General features: G+C 38.4%; 1 protein-coding gene across 1 annotated transcript in view; it reads right to left on the bottom strand.

The window, feature by feature from the left end:
* Nucleotides 1-20376, bottom strand: part of LOC102829796 (zinc finger matrin-type protein 4-like) — a 482488-nt gene that overhangs the window by 368583 nt on the left and 93529 nt on the right. Inside the window, exon 2 of the mRNA XM_006859987.1 lies at nucleotides 9383-9472. Coding sequence (XP_006860049.1) covers nucleotides 9383-9472 — 90 coding nt within the window. The remainder of the gene's footprint in view (nucleotides 1-9382; nucleotides 9473-20376) is intronic.

Genomic DNA, 20376 nt, shown 5'->3' with positions numbered 1-20376 from the left:
TCTAGGTACAATTTCCTCATATCAGAACATAATTAAGTGTTCTGGAATGCCCATTCTTCACAGTGTTATCCATAACACTTGGAATATTATAATCCACACAGTTGAATGTCTTTGCATAGTCAATAAAGCACAAGCAAACACTTTTCTGGTATTATCTACTTTCAGTCAAGACTCATCTGATGTCAGCAGTGATAGCTATAGTTCCAAGTCCCCATCTGGATCCAGCTTGAATTTCTGGTAACTCCCTGTAAATGTATTCCTGCAATCATTTTTAAATTATCTTCAACAAAAATATACTTGCATGTTATATTAGTGATACTGTTCAATGATTTTTGTATTTCATTATGTTGTCTGTTTTTGGAATGGGCACAAGGATGGATCTTTTTCCATAGATTGGACAAGTAGCTGTTTTTCAAATTTCTTGGCATAAACAAGCGAGCACCTGCAATGCTGCACCAGTTTGGTGACAAATTTCAATTTGTATTCTGTCCATATCTCGAGCCTTGTTTTCATCAATGGCTTCAGCATAGCTTGAGCTTCTCCCTGGACTGCCATCAGTTCATGATCGTTTGCCACCTCTTGAAATGGTTGAGCATCAACCAATTCATTTTGATACAATGGCTATTTAAAGTTGTTTTTTCTCGTTTTGAATTGTTTACATCAGCAAATAAAGATCCAGAAAGTTTCATTCCATTCACATCATTAAGGTCAACTCTACTTTGAGAAAGTAATACTTTCCCAGTCATATTCTGAATGCATTCCAATCTAAGGGGCTCATCTTCTGGTACAATATCAGACCATATTCCACTGTTATGCATACTGTTTTCAGTGGCTAATCATTCAGAAGTGGTCTGCCCTTTCCTTAATCAGGAAGCTCTGCTAAAACATGTCCACTATGGTTGACTCTGATGGTATTTCTGATACAAGTGGCATAACTGCCAACATCACAGCAATATATAAGCCACCACTATGTGAAAAACCAACAAATGAGTGCTGGATGGCTAGAAGTGATATTAAATCATGGAACCACAACTACCTATAAAAGTTTTGTGCAATGTTTCAATAGAAATTTATTATTTCAAGGTCTGGGGGAAGAGTCTTGGAGTAGGATTTAAGTAAGAAGAATCTTAACACCAGGCCTAACCAATTTGGGGAAATCACAGTATTTTTTTGAGCCTTATTTTCACTTTGTTATAAGAAATAGAATAGACTGAATTCTCCCAACCCAAATTCCAGGGTATTTAGGAACCTCTGAAAGTGATACTGGTGACTATTTCAAGTCTAAAAAAAATCATATAAATATGTAGGAGTGATAAGCCTGAGCACACTAACTAAATGTTACTAAGATTCTACACTTTTTGATGGATTCATAATAACCCCATGTGCAAAAACTGTCTCCTCAATACTGACTTGTTATTCTGACTGGCAGCTATGCATGCATTTCCAGAATAAAACTAACAAGAAACAAAATGATCTTTTTACATAAAATTCCTGTTTGCCACACAGACTTTTCCTCTTCTCCTTCAAAATATGCAATCCATGGGTGAGAGGATGATAAAAGAGGCCTTTGTTGAAAAACTTAGACTATCAATGGATTGTATGATCTCTTAAGCCCTTCTTGGTTCTAATATTTGAGGGATTAAAGAATTTCTCTAAGGCAATCAACTGTAACAATTTATTTCACATTTAATTTTATCCTGTGGCCTCAAGGGGGAAATGTCTTGCTCTAAAAATTCAGGTAGAAAAAAAAAGAAAATACAAATGAAGATTAAAAAGAGTAAAAGCTTGTTTAGGAGGAACAACAACAGAAAAAGCAAAAAGTGGGAAATACCAAAACAGGAGACAGAAACTATGTCTGTTTGTTTTGTTCGTGTCGTATTCAAAAGAGATCAAATGACCTGGAATTAGAAATGGCAACAGTAGACCTTGGGAATAATAGGTCTTTCTCCTTACTTGTTAGGAAATTCAGAGTTATTACACAGTCCCAGAAGGAGCTCACAAGTACTTCTGTACTAGACTGCTAACCAAAGGGGTGATGTTTTGAATCCACCTGCAGCAACTCAGAAGCATGTGGCCATCTTTTCCATAAAGATTTACAAACTTGGAAACTATGGAGACGTTCTACTCTGTGTTATAAGAGCATAAAGAGTCAGAATTGATTTGCGGACACACAACAACAATAGCAAGCATACCAGGAGGATTAATAATGGGGTTACAGTGCTGCCATTACTCACCAGCCATTTCAATTTTAAGCAAAAGGTTCATTATGGTTAAAAAAACAAACTGAAACTAGTTGTCATCAAATCATCCTGGACTCATGGCAACTCCTTCTGTGTCAAAGTAGAACTATATTCCTTAGAATGTTCAAGATCCCCAGAATTAAAGGCACCGTTAGGTGGACAGGAAGCACCAGAATACAGGCTGGCATTTATATTTGTAGAGACTCAATGTTCTATTGGTCTCTCTGATCAGACCTATGTATGATTCTTCCATTCAAGTTCCACTGCTTGAGTAGCCTTGGTGACAGTTTGTAGGAAAGTAAGATCTTTGGCTTTTAGAATATGGTATATTTGAGAGTACTCTTTACCAAAGACCTCTTTAAAAACTTTTACCTCTGGTATTTTCTGGGTTTTGAAAACATTTATATATCAATAATTTATTGATTGATTGATTTTTCTATAACTTATTAAGCATAGCATTTGAGCAAATCAGTAAACAGAAAAAACAACATAATCTTATGTGCTGACAATGATGGTTGATGTTTCTTGGTTAGGTTGTGTGTACATTTCATGGATGAATATGTCATTTTCATTAGGTTTTTTTCTTATATTGGATATAGCACAGAATTCCCTGCCCCCTTGCCAGGGTTCTTAGAGTCTATGTTGAGAATTATTTGAACAAGCTCTCTCTTAAAAAAGAGTCACAAATAAGAATTTTACAATTGGGATGATAATAATGTCTAATGTAACTGTTTATTATAAGGCAAATTCAAAACCAAAACAAGAACAAAAAACAAGTCCACTGCAATCAAGTTGGTCTGGCTAATTGAAAACCCTATAGTATAGCATACGAGCATAGAACTGCCCAACGGGTTTCCAAGGCTTACAAGCTTTCTGTAGTGATGTTTCTGGCTATACCTTTCTGTCCCCCTCAAGTGTCTATTTTACAATGGTAGGCAAAGGAAACCAAGATTCAAAAGACAGCCAAGTATCTTAACATTATTCCCCTTTTTTATCCCTTCAAACCATGCTTCAGTCCCTGTATCCCAGAGTACTGTTGTTCCAAGGTTGTGCAGACATCATCATTTACCCCTGTCCCACTTAACCCATGCGAACCTGCCTAACTGTTCTCGATCAGCCTTGCTCTTTCATTCCCCTCCCCCTTCTTGTGTATTGTTTCCACACACACCCCACCCCCCAGTTTCCCCAAGCACCTAAGCTATCCTGTGTCTATTCCCTACCCTGTGCTCTATCTTCCCCTCTCTCCCTCCTCTCTTCTCATCACATACATCCTGGTCATCAGCAAATTATATATATATATATATATATAAAATTTTTCCCTCTACTATGGTGGGTTCTTTTCCTTAGTCTTTTAGAATAATGGTCCTATGCAAAATTTCTCCTTTTGTGATTGACTAATTTCACTAAGGGTTATGAATCAGGCTACGAACCGCAAGGTCAGCAGTTCGAAACTGCCAGCTGATCCGCGGGAGAAAGATAAGGCTTTCTGCTCCCGTGAAGATTTATAGCCTCGGAAACCCTATACAGGGTCGTTATGAGTCGGAACTGACTCCATGGCACACAACCACCACCACCACAACAACAATTCACTAAGCATAATATTCTCAAAGTTCATCTATGTTATGAGGTAGCTTGCAGCTTCCTTGTTGTTTTTCAAGGTAGCATAGTATTCCATTGTGTGTATGTACCACAGTTTGTTTAGCCATTCTTCAATTTATGGGCATTTAAGCTGTCTCCATCTTTTGGCTATTGTAAATAGTGCTGCTATGAACATTGGTGTGCACATATGTACTCATGTTATGGCTCATATTTCTTGTTGGTGAATACCAAGTAGAGGAATTACTGGGTCATAAGGTATTTCTATTTCCAACCTTCTGCGGAAGTGCCATATTGCTTTCCAGAGTGGTTGGACCATTTTGCAATACCACCAACAATGTAGGAGGGTCACAGTCTCTCCACATCCTCGCCAGCACTATTGTCCTCTACTTCTTTGATCTTTGCTGTTATTGCTGGTGTGAGATGATATCTCATTATTGTTTTGGTTTGCATCTCTTCTCCTGTGCATAAGACTGCTATGAGTCGGTACCAACTCGATGGCACCTAACAACAACAACAACAATGGCTAGTGATCGTGAATATTTTTTCATATGTTTGTTGGCTGCCCGGATCTCTTCCTTGGTGAAGTGTTTGTTCATGTCCTGTGCCCATTTTTTAATTGGGTTATTTGTCTTTTTCTTGTAGCGGTGTTGTAAATTGCCTATATATTTTTAAAATGAGTCCCTTTTCTGATGTGTAATTGCAAAAGATTTTTTCCTATTCTTTGGGTTCCCTTTTACTCTTTTGATGAAGTCTTTTGATGCACATAAGTTTTTAATTTTTAATATGTCCCAATCATATATTTTGTCTACTTTTATTTGTGTAATATTCAAAATGTTTGATAGTTTGTGTATTCCCTGCATTAGAGCCCTTACATTTATCCCTATTTTTCACATTGAGGTCTTTAATCCATGCTCAGTTCGTTTTTGTATAGTGCGTGAGGTAAAGGTCTTGTTTCAATCTTTTGCATATTGCGTTCCAGTTCTGCCAGCACCATCTGTTGAAGAAACTATCTCCTCCCCATGCAATATACCTAGGCACTTTGTCCAAAAATCAGTTGGCTGTATGTGGATGGGTTAATTTCTAGATTCTCAATTCTGTTCTATTAATCAATGTATCTTTCACTGTACCAGTACCAGGCTGTTTTGATCACCATAGCCATGTAATAGGTTTTGAAATCAGGGATTGAGAGGCTTCCAACCTTGTTCTTCTCAAGCAGTACTTTTGTTTATCATGGGTCTCTTTACTTTCCATATAAAGTTTGTAATTGTCTTTTGCATCTCTTTGAAGAATATCACTGGAATCTGGATTAAGATTGCATTATATGTATAAATTGATTTCGGTAGTATTGACATTTTCATGATGTTGAGTCTTCCTAGCCAGGTACATGGTATGCTTTTCCACTTTTGTAAGTCTCTTTTGATTTCTTGTAGTAGTGTTTTGTAATTTTCTTTGTGTAGGTCCTTTGTTTCTATGGTTACATTTATTCCAAGATATTTCAGTCTTTGGGTGGCCATTATAAATTGTATTGCTTTCCTAATGTCCCTTTCAGTGCTGTCGTTGTTACTGCAGAGGAATCCAACTGATTTTTGTATGTTGATCTTATACCCTGCCACTTTGCTGAATCTTCCAAAGATGTCTAGTAGCTTTTTCACTGAGTCTTTAAGGTTTTGTATGTATAGGATCATATCATTTGCAAATAGAGAGAATTTGATTTCCTCTTTGCTAATTTGGATGCCTTTAATTTCCCTATCTTGCCATATTGCTCTAGCTAAGACTTCCAGCACAGTATTGGATAGGATTGGTGACAAAGGGCATCCTGTCTGGTTCCTGTTCGCGGAGGGAAGGCTTTCAGTTTCTGTCTATTGAGAGTGATGTTGGCTGTTGGTTTTGTATATATGCTCTTGATTATGTTGAAGAATTTCCCTTCAATTCCTACTTTGTTGAGTGTTTTTATCAGGAATGGATGTTGGATTTTGTCAAATGTCTTTTCTGCAACAATGGATATGATCATGTGGTTCTTTTCCTTTTTCTTATATATATGGTGGAATACCTTGATTGTTTTTCTAATGTTGAACCATCCTTGCATCCCTTTTATGAAACCCACTTGGTCATGTTTCCTTTATTTTGCAAGTCCTTGTCCTACAGTGTCATATCAAGGAGTACTTTGAGTACTTACTGATGAAGATCACATACCTATGGAGTTGGCCTTTAGTATGGATTGCAACTCAAGGAGAAGAAAACAAAAATCATCATCATTGTACAATAAGTAACATCATGATAACTGGAAAAAAGGTTGGTGTTGTCAAAGACTTCATATTGCTTAGATCCCTAACTAACTGTCATAGAAGTAGCACTTAAGAAATCAAATGGCTTATTGTAATAGGCAAATCTGCTACAAAGACCTATTAAAAGTGTTCAAGAGTAAAAATATCAGTTTGGTCATTAAGTTACGCTTGATCCAAACCAAGGTATTTTCAATTGCCTCATATGCATGTGAAAGTTTGACAATGAATAAGGAAGACCATAAAAGAATTGATGCATTTGAATTATGGGACTAGTGAAATATATTGAAGACTGTCAACTGCCAGAAGATTAAATGTATTTGCCTTGGGAAATGTAAAACCAGAATGCTCCTTTGAAGCTAGAATGTTGAGTCTTAGTCTCTCTCATTTTGGATATGTTGTCATTGGGTATCACTCCCTGGAGAATCATGGGAGATATCATGGTTGGAAAAGTGGAGTGTCAGTGAAAGAGAGGAAGACCCCAAAGAGATGAATCGCCACAGTGGCAATAACAAACATAGTAACAATTGTCAGGGTGGTGCAGGACATGGACGTCTTTTGTTTTGTTATACCTACAGTGTCAGGAGGGAACAGTTGCTGGAGAAGGATGGCATGCTGGGTAAGATAGAGGGTCAGAGAAAAAGAGGAAGACCCCCAACGAGAAGGATAGGCCAGGTGGCATCATTGATGGTGTCAAGTGTGGCAGCAGTAGTGAGGTTGGCCCAGGATTGCAACCCTGTATAGGATTTCTGAGGCTATAAACCTTTACAGGTGCAGACAACCTCATCTCTCTTGTAAGGAGTGGCTGGTGGGTTTGAACTACTAACCTTGCTGTTAGTAGTCTGGTGTTTATTCTGTAGCACCACCAGGGTTCAAAAATAGTGTAACCATCATGATTATAATGTGAGTGAGTAGAACATAAACTGTATCCAGATAGTTAATTACTGATTAGCCATGAACTTTATTATTTCTGACCATTAGGATAAGACAGTAAATGGCTATTAAACAAATAAACACAGGCACCACCATTAGATAACTTCAGGAAGAAAAAAAGAACACAACTAACTCTAATAATCTGCAAGTGCGATTGCAATGTAGCTTTAGATTGATCAGATTATATAAATGCTGGTTTAGGGCAACTCTCTGGTCACACAATAGAATCTTTTGATATGAATGCATCCAATAAATTGGCATCCTCCTTCCCCACTCCACCATCCACACCAGGCAGAGTCCATTTACCTCTGAAGACCCCAATCCAAGTGCCAGCACTTCAGCAATGCCTTTCCTCATAGAGTCCCCAGCATGACTCACTTATCTGTTTGTTTCCATGGTACTTTGTGCAGAATGCTAATAATTACTTACACTGCAGGATCCTTGCTAATTTTTGTGTGTGCATTATTAACCCCCCTACTAAATCCATGAACTTTTGAAAGCCCCCTTGTACTATGAGTTTTTTGTTTGTTTTTATGTTTGATGGTAAGTTCTATGTCCTATTTATATGTGCTCTCACAATGTCTGGCACAAAATGTCATTGTTACTGTTAAGTGTCATCATGTAAGTCAGTTCTTACACATAGCACCCCTGAGAGCAGCTGGTGAGTTTGAACCGATGCCCTGTGGTCAGTAGTCTCATGCTAATCCTACAGAGCCACAACAGGACTTCATAATAGTAACTTCATATCTATCATCTCATTTAGTCTTTGCAAAAACCCAGTGAGGCAAGCATGATTGCTAGAGCCTGGTAAATGAAACTGAGGCTCAAGGTGTTTATTTATTTGCTGAAGGTCACAAAGCTCCTACAAAACAGCTATACTCAAAACTGAAACCTTAGCAATTTGTAAAGCTTTCATGACATCATTCACCTCCAATTACTCTACAAGCAGCCTCACCAAGGTGGTACGGAAAGGTCCACTAGTGTTCCAAATTAGTCTGTATGAATGGTTCCTTTTGTGATGCTAAGCATACAGGGACTTCCTTAAAAACCTCTGCCCTGATGGTCACTACACCATTGGGCACATGCAGTTCTCTTACTCGCTCCCTTTTTCCCAGTGGAAAAATCAAGTCAAGGTTTTGTATATGCTAATTTTTAATAAGAAAAGAAGACTTGCATCTACATGGAGGCAGAAGGAAAGCAGAATCATAAAGACATGTGAGAGCATGGGGTATAAATTCTACACCCCGAGCCCGCTTGTAACTCAAAGGGCAAGGATTTCTGTGTTAATCCGCAGTGTTTATCATGAAGAGCTTTGCAGCTGGTTATATGAATATTCCACACACTGGAAACAATAACCCCTGCTGGGAGCAAGGAATATTTATTTCATCAGTCTTTGCCTCAGCCTGGCTGAAATCAACCCTTGGCTCTGACTCCTCACCTTCTAAGCAACATTCTAATTGGTAATTGTCTTTCTGAGTAAAAGATCACTCAAAGAGGTGTCACTGATGAAAAAGTTTGAGTCCTTTTCATTTAAAAGCTATGTACACCCTTCATTATAAATTAACAAACCATGTTCTGGTTTACAGGCCAAAGGAAAACTAAAATGTGCAAAAAAATAAAATGTCTAATAATTTGACAGTGTGATCCCACAGTTCCTGCCTCCCCAATACATTGTCTTCTGAGAGCTCCTGTTCTCCCTTCTCCCATCCTCTCTCCTCTCCCTCCCAGCACATCTGCACACCATTTCCTAGTGAAAGATAATTGAAAAAATCTGGCTTTCTGCTCCCGAGACTTAAAGCCTCAGAAACCCTATACACAGTCACTATGAGTTGGAACCAACTCGATGGCACTTAACAACAACTATGTTAACAAGTTCTGGCAAGAAAAAGAAAAAGATGACTTTATGTGTAATATTTTTTCCCATTCATTGTTCTCTCTCTTTTTTTAAGCATCTGATAGCAAATTGGTTTTCTATTCAACAACTTGTACATTTTGTTTTATGACATTGATTGTAACCCCCACAATGTAGCAGGTCCCTTTCTGCTTCCTATGTTTACCTCTTCCATTCCTGCTTCTTTCCTATTCCTTCGTGCCTTCTGACCTTTCTTCTTGGACAAACGCTGCTCTTATGACCTAACATGGTTGATTATTCTAAGGAATGTTTATCTCTATTTCTACTCCGCTTCTCTACTAATCTAAGTATGACATCAATTTCTAGATCTGCTAATTTCTCAGTTATCCTTGTTGTAGTTAAGTGCTATTAAATTGGTTCTTAGTAGTGCAACAGAATAAACCATCTAAAAATACCACACAGTGCTAGCTACTCACATTTTCTGACCGGAGCCTCTTGGCAGGACACCCACCATCCCTGGGGTGAAGCATGTAATACAGTCGGACTTTGCTGGCATGTTTTCGACTCTGAAGGAAAAGCAGAAGCATTTAATGTAAAATAGTAGGCCTTTCGAATCTTTTGAAACAGTCAGTAACTACAAACGCAAAGTATTTTCTGTTAAAAATACTTTATTTTCAATTACTTTTTATTTTTATTGTTGTTGAAATATAGCTAACACAAATTTTGCCTATTCAACATTTTTCACAAATAAAATTCAGTGGCACCAATTACATCAAACATGTTGTACAATCATTAACATAAACAGAAACTTACAGCTTTCTAAACATTTAATCTGCCTTTCTCTCTGCCGCCTGCCTCTGATAACCACTATTAAAATCTAAGTTCTATATATTTAACCATTCTAGGTATTTCACAGTGAGATCATATAGTTCCTTTTGTGATTGATTTACTTCACTCAGCACAATGTTTTCAAAGTCCATCTGAGTCATGGACCGTATCAGAACTACCTTCCTCTTTATGGCTAAGCAATACTACATTGTCTGTATAAGTATATATTATATTTTGTTTATCCGTTCATTTGTGGATGGGCAATTGGGTTGTTTTCACCATTTTGCTACTGCACTGCATTGAACGTGTGTCTATTTACCTGTGACTTTCAATTCTTAGATATATACCTAAGGATGGGATTGTTGGCTTATATGACCCATCTGTTTTAACTTTTGGAACTATCACACTCTCTTCTACAATGGCTGTACCAGTTTGCATTTCCAGCAGCAATAGTTGAGAATATCTATTTCTTCACATCCTCACCTACATTTGCTAGTGTCCATTTTAATTTTTCACTTAACAAAAATAATGACAAACAGCAAACATAAAGAACTCCTTAACAACAACCAAAAAGACAAATAATCAAAAAAAAAAAGAGAGAGAGCTAAAAGCCTGAACAGGCATTTCACCAAGAGGACATACATGGCCAACAAACATATGCAAAGATGGAAAACACTTTTGCAAGTGTTGTGACTCAGTATCTCCTGTGAGTTAAACAGGGTGAGGTTTCACATACGGTAAGTGACTTAAACCAAGGTCACCAAACCAATATAAATGCAAGATTAGAGAACATTGTTAATAAAGAAAGGGGAAAGTATTGGGATCTTTAAGTCTTTAGTGGATAATAGATTTAATTTCCCTAAAATAAAACCAGGTAATTAGAGGGATCAACATAAGGATCAACTATGATGAAGAATTAAACTGCCTGCCATTTCTCTCAATTCTGCTGCCCTGTCCTACACATCAAAAGATGATACTTTCCTAAGATCCTGGCCCACACAGAGTCCCCAAATAAGGCATTTTCCTCTGCTTTTCCTCATTAATAAGCTATCAAAAAGAATTCCCTAAGGTCATATACATATCATTAAAAGTATATTGTATACAAACCTGGACAATGATCAAAGACCAAGCTACACGCCAACATTAGATGCAACTGAACAAATGAATCCCCACTTCCTGTGGGATTAGCAGGATACTAGACTTCTAACTGTACTTGGACCCTCTATACTCCATTAGGCCATGCTCATCATGAGGAAACGGATCCCTTCTTAGTTCCATCTTTCCTCTACTTTGCTCAACTGGCATCCAACCAATGTCCGGTCCCAACAAAGACCTTAGCTCTATTTTCCAAGTTTCTACATGAGTCAGGATGGTAGAGTGACAGTACACAAAGAAAGTAATCAGAAATTCAAAGCCTTCTTCCAACACCACTACTTCCAACTGTCTGACAGTGGCAAGTCACTTACTCTATTTTGCATATGTCAAAATAAATCCCAGTGTCCTCATATGCAAAATGAATACAATAGTACATACTAGCAGTGTTGTTGTTCCAACTCATAGCGACCTTGTATAGGGTTTCCGAGGAGCAGCTGGTGAGCTTCAACCACCGAACTTGCAGTTCAAACAGACCTTGCAGTGCAGCATGCATTAACCCGCAGTGCCACACCAAGACGCCAATATTAGGGATACCAGAAGAATAAAGGAATCCTGGTGTGGTGCTGTTGGATAAGCACTGGACTGCTAACCACCTGGCCTAGTCACTCCTTAGCAACCATATACAGGATCACTATGAATTGGAACTGACTCCACAGCATTTAACAATAGCAAGGAGGATAAAATGAGACAACTCATATGAAAAATTGTAATCTTCATAGTGCTAAAATGTTCTTATTGTAGACTGCACCAATCCCTAACATTAGCTCTAAACTGACTTCTATAGTGTAAATTCTTTTAAATCCATTTCTACTTCATCCCAGTCCCCTTTGTCCTTTCCTTACAAAGACTGTTTCTTTCTTTTCAAGATGTTGGTTCTATTTTGCTGTTATTTATACTTGAGTTATAGTCAATCTCCTGAATGATGGTTTATCTTTATGAATTAGCCACAAAAGCAAAATGATTTGCAGAGAATGCAAAAAGTTGCATCTTGTTTACAGTGTATATAAAACCTTTCTGTCTGGCTTTCCTTATTCATCACTGTCACTTCCTTTACTCAGGAAGAAGAGCATGATTCTAAACACTCCCTCAACAACTTGCAAGGCCTTTAAATGGACTATTGGGGTGGCTCTCTAAGATAACCACTGGACTTCGACCATATGGTCGGCAGCTCAACTGCTCCTCAGAAACCCAATACAGGGTTACTGTGAGTTGAAACGGACTCAACAGCACTTAACAAAAACGACAAAAGTGTTAATGTTGTTGTTAAGTACCGTGGAGTCAGTTCCGAGTCATAGTGACCTTGCACAGGCTTTCGGAGGCTGCAAATCTTTACGGAAGCAGAAAGCCTCATCTTTCTCCCGCGGAAGAGCTGGTAGTTTCGAACTGTCGACCTTGAGGTTAGCAGCCCGATTCATAACCACAAAGAATATGAAAATTATTGTGTTGTTATTGTTGTTGTTAAGTAATGTGGAGTCAGTTCCGACTCATAGTTTCCTTGCACAGGGTTTCCAAGGCTATAAATCTTTACAGGAGCAAAACGCCTGATGTTTCTCCCGCGGAACCGCTGGTAGTTTTGAACTGCCGACCTTAAGGTTTGCAGCCCAATTCATAACCACTACGCTACCAGAGCAACCCGATTTGTAACAACTATGCTATGTATGATGGTAAAGTGCCGTGGAGTCGATTCTGACTGATAGCGACCCTGTACAGGGTTTCCGAGGCTATAAATCTTTACGGAAACAGAAAGCCTCATCTTTCTCCTGCGGAACAGCTGGTAGTTTCGAACTGCTGACCTTAAGGTTTGCAGCCCAATTCATAACCACTACGCTACCAGAGCTCATTTATTATCGATGGAAAAATGTAAAAAAATAAAATAAATTATGTGATTTTAGGACATAATGTCAACACTTGTAGGTTATATGAGTGGTGGTGGTGTGCCTGGAGTTGGTTCTGACTCAGTCACCCTGCATAGAGTTCCCCAAGGCTGTAAAATTTTTACAGGAACAGAAAGTCTCATCTTTCTCTTGTGGAGCATCTGGAAGATTTGAACTGCCTACCTTGTGGCTTGCAACCCATCTTGAAACCCACTATGCTACCAGGGCTCTTGTAGTTTATGTGGTAAATTTTAGTTAAGGGTCCTCTAGAGTCTCCCATATTCAAACTGTGGTACTGTGGTGGTTTGCATATTGCTGTGATACTGGATGGTTTGGCACCAGTGTTTCAAATACCAACAAAATCACCCATGGCAGACAGGTTTCAGAGGAGCCTCTCATCTAAAACGCAATAGAAGAAGGGCCTTGTGATCCACTTCTCAAAACATTGACCTATAAAAGTCTATGGATTACAGAAAAATATTATCTGATATAGTACCAGAAGATGGGTCCCTTGAGGTTGGAAGGCAGTTACAATGAGAAAAAAACCCTGACAAACATTCAATAATAATCAGTATGTGGAACGTGCATCAGGATTGTATTCTTACACTATATTTATTCAATCTGTATGCTGATCAAATAACCCAAGAAGCTTGATTATATGAAGGAGAATATGATATTAAGATTTGAGAAAAACTCATTAACAATGTCAATATGCAGGTTGCACAGCCTTACATGCTAAAAGCAAAGAGGACCTGAAAACACTGACTGATGAAGATTAAAAACTACAGCCTTCAGTATGGATTACATCTCATCATAAAGAAAACAAAAATCCTCACAACTGGACCAACAAACAATATCATGACAAATGGAGAAAAGATTGAAGGTGCCAAGAATTTTATTTTGGGTCCACAATCAACATTCATGGAAGCAACAATCAAGAAATCAAATGGCATATTGCATTGGGAAAATTTGCTTCAAAAGATCTCTTTATCAGGTCCCCTCAAGGCAAACCCCCTTCCAAGACTGAAACTCATTTGGAATACACTAGCAGGCATATGGTCCTGCTGCTGACCACGTTGGTCACCGATAAGGGGAAAAACAGTAATGACGTTGTGAACTAAGTTCATCCACATTCAATAGATTCCTGTTAACTTGGATTGAGACCTGGTTAACCAGCAGTATGATGAGACCTAGGGACTCCTGGGCCCAGGGGCAGGGACATGGACCCAGAGGACTAGAGTGGAGTGTGAAGCATCCAGCTGACAGAAAGTGAGGGGGGATGCACAAGAACACCCACACTTGCAGATAGTATCCATTTGACCTGGCATCAATGGCTGGATGATCAGAACACAACTAGAGGAAGAAAGAAGGGGGGGAAGGAGTAAAGTAAAGGGGAAAAGTGGATGAACTTGACCTATGTTTGTGAATGCAGTATGACAAAGGAGCAGACAAATCTCTACAGTGAGGATCATTCCCACCCCCTTGGTACACAGGATCGACAGGAAAGGGGAACTTAGATATTGGCTACCAAATATGTGAAAGCTGGACAGTGAATAAGGAAGAATGTAGAAGAATTGATGCCTTTGAGTTATGGTGTTGGAGGAGAATATTGAAAGTGCAATGGGCTGACAAAAGAACCAATAGATCTGTTTTAGAAGAAGTGCAGCCAGAGTGCTCCTTAGAGGCCAAACTTCATCTCTCATACTTCAGACATATTATCAGAAGGGAGCAGTCGCTAGAGAATGATATAATGTTTGGTAAGATGGAGGGTCAGAGAAAAAGAGGAAGACCCTCAACGAGATGGATTAGCCAAGTGGCAGCATCGATGGACTCAAGTGTGGCAACAATAGTGAGGTTGGCCCAGGATCGGGCAGTGTTTCATTCTGCTGTGAATAAAGTCGCTATGAGTCTGTACTGACTCGATGGCACCTAACAACAACAAAGGCAAGAAGTGACTGGCTTACAAGCTTTCAATAGGGAAGCTAGCTCCCAAGGATACAGAGAATCTTCACTGAATTGTTTCCAACCTGTCTGGATGGGGTTGATAAAAGGTGCAGGGGGAAAGAATTCCTGTGGTTCAATAGGGAATGATTGCTATCAGGTCGGAAGGTAAGTGTCGGAAGGTAAATGTAAATGTTTGATAACAAAAGAAGGGGAGCGGTTTATTTTGCAGTCCAGGAGTGTGGAGGTCCCTGGAACCATCAAGGGAGAAAAGCGAAATGTGAGATTGTGTCTGGAGAGGTAGTGACATTAGGGATGGAGGCAGAGGCAATGACTGGGACAGAAGGAGTGGCTGGGGACTCTGGACTCAGGGAGGGAGAGGGGCTGTGTGCTGGCGGCCAGGGTGGGGAGGTGGGGGGGCATAACCTTTGCATGTTTGATGATGCATGCAGGGGATTGTGATCTTTGCAATGAAACAAAGTACGATAGGATGAATATAAAGATAATGTTCACCCATGTAAACTAACACATAATTCACAATAAAAAACTTAAAAAAAAAAAAAGAAAATCTCTTTAAAGTGAAGCTGTCACCTTGACAACTGAAGTGGACCTGGTCCATGCCATGGTATTTTCAATTACCTCATATGTATTTGAAAGCTGTAAAATGAATGAATAAGGAATTGATGTCTTTGAATTATGGTGTTGCTGAAGACTACTGAATGTGTCATGCAAAGACTGTCAAACAATGAACAAATCTTTCCTTTATGAAGTACAGCAAGTTGCTCCTAAATTTCGAGGTTAGTGAGACTTTACCTCATGTACTTCAAACATGTTATCAGGAAGGACCAGTTTCTGGAGGACAGTGAAGCAAGGAAGACCTTAAATGAGATGGACTGAAACAGTGTCTGCAATGTTGGGCTCAAACATAGCAATAACTGTGAGCACGTAGCTGGACCAGGCAATATTGCATTCTATTGTAATGAGTCCATTATGAGTCAGAACCAACTCAACAGCACTTAACAATAACATGTGAAGTTCTTGCCTTGAAGATTGGTTGGTTGGTTATGTGCCATGGAGTCAGTTCTGACTCATAGCGATCCTCTACAGGAACAGAAAGCTTCATCTTTTTCCAAGTAATCACTGGTAGATTCAAACTGCTGACACTGAGGTTAGTAGCTCAACTAGTAAGCACTATGCTACCAGAGCCTGGATGATTACTAGGACAGAAAAGAGTCATGTATGGACAGATATCTGAGGGTTTAAAAATCATTGTTCAGCTACAGCATGTTTTGGGGGAATGATATGTTGTAGACTTCTACTATTTTTCAATGCCAACATTTTAAATGTTTGAGCATTTTATACTCATTAACTCATTAAATTTTGCAATCATTTTGTTTTCATTTTTATAATGAAAAGAGTTTACTTTTTATAATATTTCATTTTATAGATGAAAGCTTATATAACAAATTAGTTTCCCTTTTATTTTTTTTTAACAATTTCTACACATATTGTTCAGTGACATTGATTCCATTATTCACAATGTGTCAACATTCTCATTATTTCCATTCTGGTTGTTCCATTTCCATTAATCTAGTTTCCCTGCCCCCCCCCCCCACCCTCTCTTCTTACCATTAAGGTAACTGTTGACCATTTGGTCTCACATAGATGATTTTTTTTTAAAGGAGCACAGTATTCACAAGTGATATTGTTTATTCCATGAGTCAATCTAAATTTTAGCAGAAAAATAAACTCTAGGGATATTTTCAGTTTAATCTTCCTTTTTGCAATTAAATGGTATGCTGATTACCAAAATCTATATACATTTTCTGCAGTTTGGGATTTTTTAGAGGTAAGGGATAGTGGTTATATTAGAAATAGTTCTTTAGTCAAAAGGATAAAAACAAACATTTAAAGTTTTTCAAGACACTCAATGTGGACACAGATCCCAGACTCACAAAATGACATACAGAGACAAGACTGGCAATTAGTGAGACCGAGTGGTAGCAAAGGGAGGTCAAAAGTAGCTAACGTGGGTTTTCAATTTATTACCATAAAAGAACATCTTATTATTATAGTTCCAAGCCTTTAGTTGCAGGGAATAAAATCATAGCAAAATTGGAACTCTCATAATGCAAGCTTGTTTTATGGCTGGTTTGTTTTGCTTAGTTTTGTGGGGTTTTTTCTTCTCATCATTAAAGTATTATGTTTCTTTTCAGAAAAGGAGAAATGCACTGAGTTATTTAATTACAGTTTGACAAAACTAGTAAGAACCCATTAGCTGAAAAGAAGAGGGAGATAAATGATAAGCTCACCTGTGAAATCACTAGTGATATGAAAGATGTTGGCATTTGAGGCCTATTAGTGACTTTGTTCATTAAAAGTCATTTTTCTCCGTTAGCTGCCCCAGTCTTCAGTTCTGATGGAAAATGACTAAGTACACTACACTTAGTGCCCTTAACTAAAGGGATGGGTGAACTAAAATAGAACAGTAGAAAATACCAACTTATTCTAGAATGATGGTAGAAACTTTCTAGTTCATCATTTAGCTGTTTCCCTTTTTTCTTGATCATCTGTTTTCCTTTCCCATTGCCTTTTCCAGGCTGCCTGGGCTAGACCCAACCACATGCTAACCCTGACACCAGGCAGGAAGTAATCCCTGCAGAGTCCACATCTTACGAGAAGAATCTGAGGCCACACGGTCAATAAGTCTAACTCAAACTCAAAGCTACTTCCAAATTATGCTGTTGGTGCTATGGTTGGAATCATGTACTCCAAAAGATAAACTCAAGTGTTAATTCCAGGTACTTGGGAATATGGCCTTATTTCAGAGTAAGATCTTTGCAGCTGTAACAAGTTATTATGGAGTCCTGGTATGGTTCTGTAGGATAAGCACTGGACTGCTAGCCACAAAATTGGTGGTTCAAACCCACCAGCTGCTTTTTGGAAACCCTATCTATACAGAGTTGTTATGAGTCAGAACTGACTCAACAACACTTAACAACAGTAACAGCAACATGAGACCATATTAGAATAGGGTAGGTTCTAGTCCAATATAACTGCTGTCCTTTTGAGAAGGGACACAGAGAGACAAACACACAGAAGATAGTCATGTGTTACACTGCTCCTAGCCAATGAGCGCTTAGGACCACCAGAAGGTAGAAGCGGCAAAATAAACTTCTCCTCTAGAGACTCAGAGAGCATAACCCTGTAGACATCTTGATTGTGGACTTTTAGCCTCCAGAACTGTGAGAGAATTTAAAAAAAGAAAATCTGATGTGGAAGCATCCCAACTTTTGGTATTTTGATATGGCATCCCTTAGAAACTAATAATCTTGCAAAGGGAAACAAGTTTCCAGAGAAATGTGCCTGAGTGCCTTACACTTAGCCATGCCTTCAGCCCTTGGGCCTTCAACATTAGTGTGTTTTATGGGGCCTGGCAGTCTGTCCTCCCATTCTTCCTGACTCACTCACCTCTTTCTAAAGAGGAGAATCTGTGACTGTGTAGCATCTTCTTCCAACTGCTTCTTCTCTAAATCTTGGTTGCTGTTGTTAGATGCTATCAAGTCGTTTCCAACTCACCACGACCTGTATAGGGTTTCTGAAGCTGTAAATCTTTAAGGGAGCAGAAATGCTCATCTTTCTATCAAGGAGTGGCTGGTGGGCTTGAACCACTGACCTTCTGACTCGCAGTCCAGTGCTTATCATACAAAGCCACTGTGCTACCCTATCTATACCATAACTACCAGAAAATTCTTGAAGCTTACCTCTACCTTTATGAATTTATTCTAATAAGCATAAACGAATATGTACAAGAAAATTTAGAATGAACTGGAGAGAAGATATTCATTGCATTCACTAAATAAAACAAAACTCACTGCCATCAACTAGATTTCAACTCTAAAAGACAGAGTAGAAGTACTTCACAGGGTTCCCAAGACTAAATCTTTACGGGAGCAGACAGATTCATCTTTCTGCCAGAGTGGTTGGTGAGTATGAACTGCCAGTCTTGTAGTAAGCAGCACAGTACCTAACCTACAATACCACCAGAGCTCCTCTTTTAGCTAAATGTTGTTGTTAAGTGCCGTTGAGTTGGTTCTGAGTCATAGCAACCCTGTATAGGGTTTCAGGGGAGTGACTGGTGGGTTTGAACAGTCCAGTCCACTCCAGCCCAGTGTTAAACCTATGGTACTGCACCAGCTATATAGGGACAGGGGGAAAAAAGAAGAAGTAGGAGAGATCTAAATGTTTGACAATAAGAGATTCATTAAAGCAGCTATGAAACACTCAAATTAAGTTGAAAATGGAAAAAACACTTCCTACATAATGTTAAATGAGCAATGTTAAACCAACTCCAAGTTATATTTATACCATGATTGTAATTAAATAAATATGTGTAACTATATAAATAAGTGGGTAAGAAAAAGCAAGCAAGAAAGTAATAATAAAGCATGATTTATTAGGCTAGAGGAAGTATGGATAGCTTCAGATTTAATTTCTGTGACAAATCTAAGAAATAATAGTTTTGCAAGGTTCAAGTCATTGTAGTTCCATGTTAAGTATGCATTTTATCAACAATTATAATAATTACCAGAAAGAATCAATGATTTGGAAAGTTTTAAACATATACTGGTATAATTTACCACATTTCCATCTACTCTTGTTAATGTATGATCAACATTCAAAATGCATACTTATTCATTTCAGTACTTGATAATTATATGCACCTGGTATGGCACTTCAGATTAATGCGCTGGACTGCAAGGTTGGTTTGAACCACAGGTTAGCGGTTCAAGCTCACCAGCTGCTCGTCTGAAACCTTATACAGGGTCGCTATGAGTCCTACCCAACTCAATGACACCTAACAACAACAATAACTTAAACCAAGAGCAATACATGTATTTTAAAACCTTATTTGGGTACATAAAAATCGCATGAAAACATATGTATTTTTCACAGAGTGGTCACTTTCATATTCTGGATATGAACAAAGACTCTAGGCATGGAGGCAAATGCTATCTGAGGTCCAACCAAATAAATAAATAAGCAAATTAATCCAAACAACAATAAATCCTTACTCCTTTGTCAAAGATCTCTTAATATCTGAAATTTGCATTGTTTTTGAGGAAATAAAGACAAACTGCCAACTGGAGGGAATTCTAAGAAGGAAAAGAAATATCCCATATGTTCAATATATATATTACAGAATTCCAACGGGGAAAGAAGGGTCACTTCTTTAAGGAGAAAGATATGAAGAAGAAATAACCCTCTTTTTGAATTGTGCTGAGAAATAGTCCATTCTAGCATATTTCTTGCATTAATATTTGCATTTTAAGCAAAACCATTACTTTCATTCAAACCACATCAATGTTAAGCTTCTCAGATAGGCCAGAAATTACCAACTCTTCCAGTTTAATTAAAGCCTTTGCCCCTAGATACTGGGCATTGTAAGGGGGCAGACCTATCTGCAGATTAGTGTCTTTTGCTGAGACAATCTCTTGGCACTCAAAGAAAGAGTTTGAAGTGTAAAATCCAGGCCAGCTTTTTTTTGGGGGGGAAAGGGGACAAATTCTAAGATAAACCTCTATTTCAGGCTTATTGCTGTGAAAGAAAGGAAGGACACACATAGAAATAGAATGGCTTTGTGCTTCACCCATATAACAATTTTCCATTAT

This window comes from Chrysochloris asiatica, unplaced genomic scaffold (assembly GCF_000296735.1).
Source record: "Chrysochloris asiatica unplaced genomic scaffold, ChrAsi1.0 scaffold00035, whole genome shotgun sequence".
Classification (NCBI taxonomy): domain Eukaryota; kingdom Metazoa; phylum Chordata; class Mammalia; order Afrosoricida; family Chrysochloridae; genus Chrysochloris; species Chrysochloris asiatica.
Note: the sequence above shows the minus strand (reverse complement) of the source record. Positions and strands in the feature narration are given on the sequence as shown.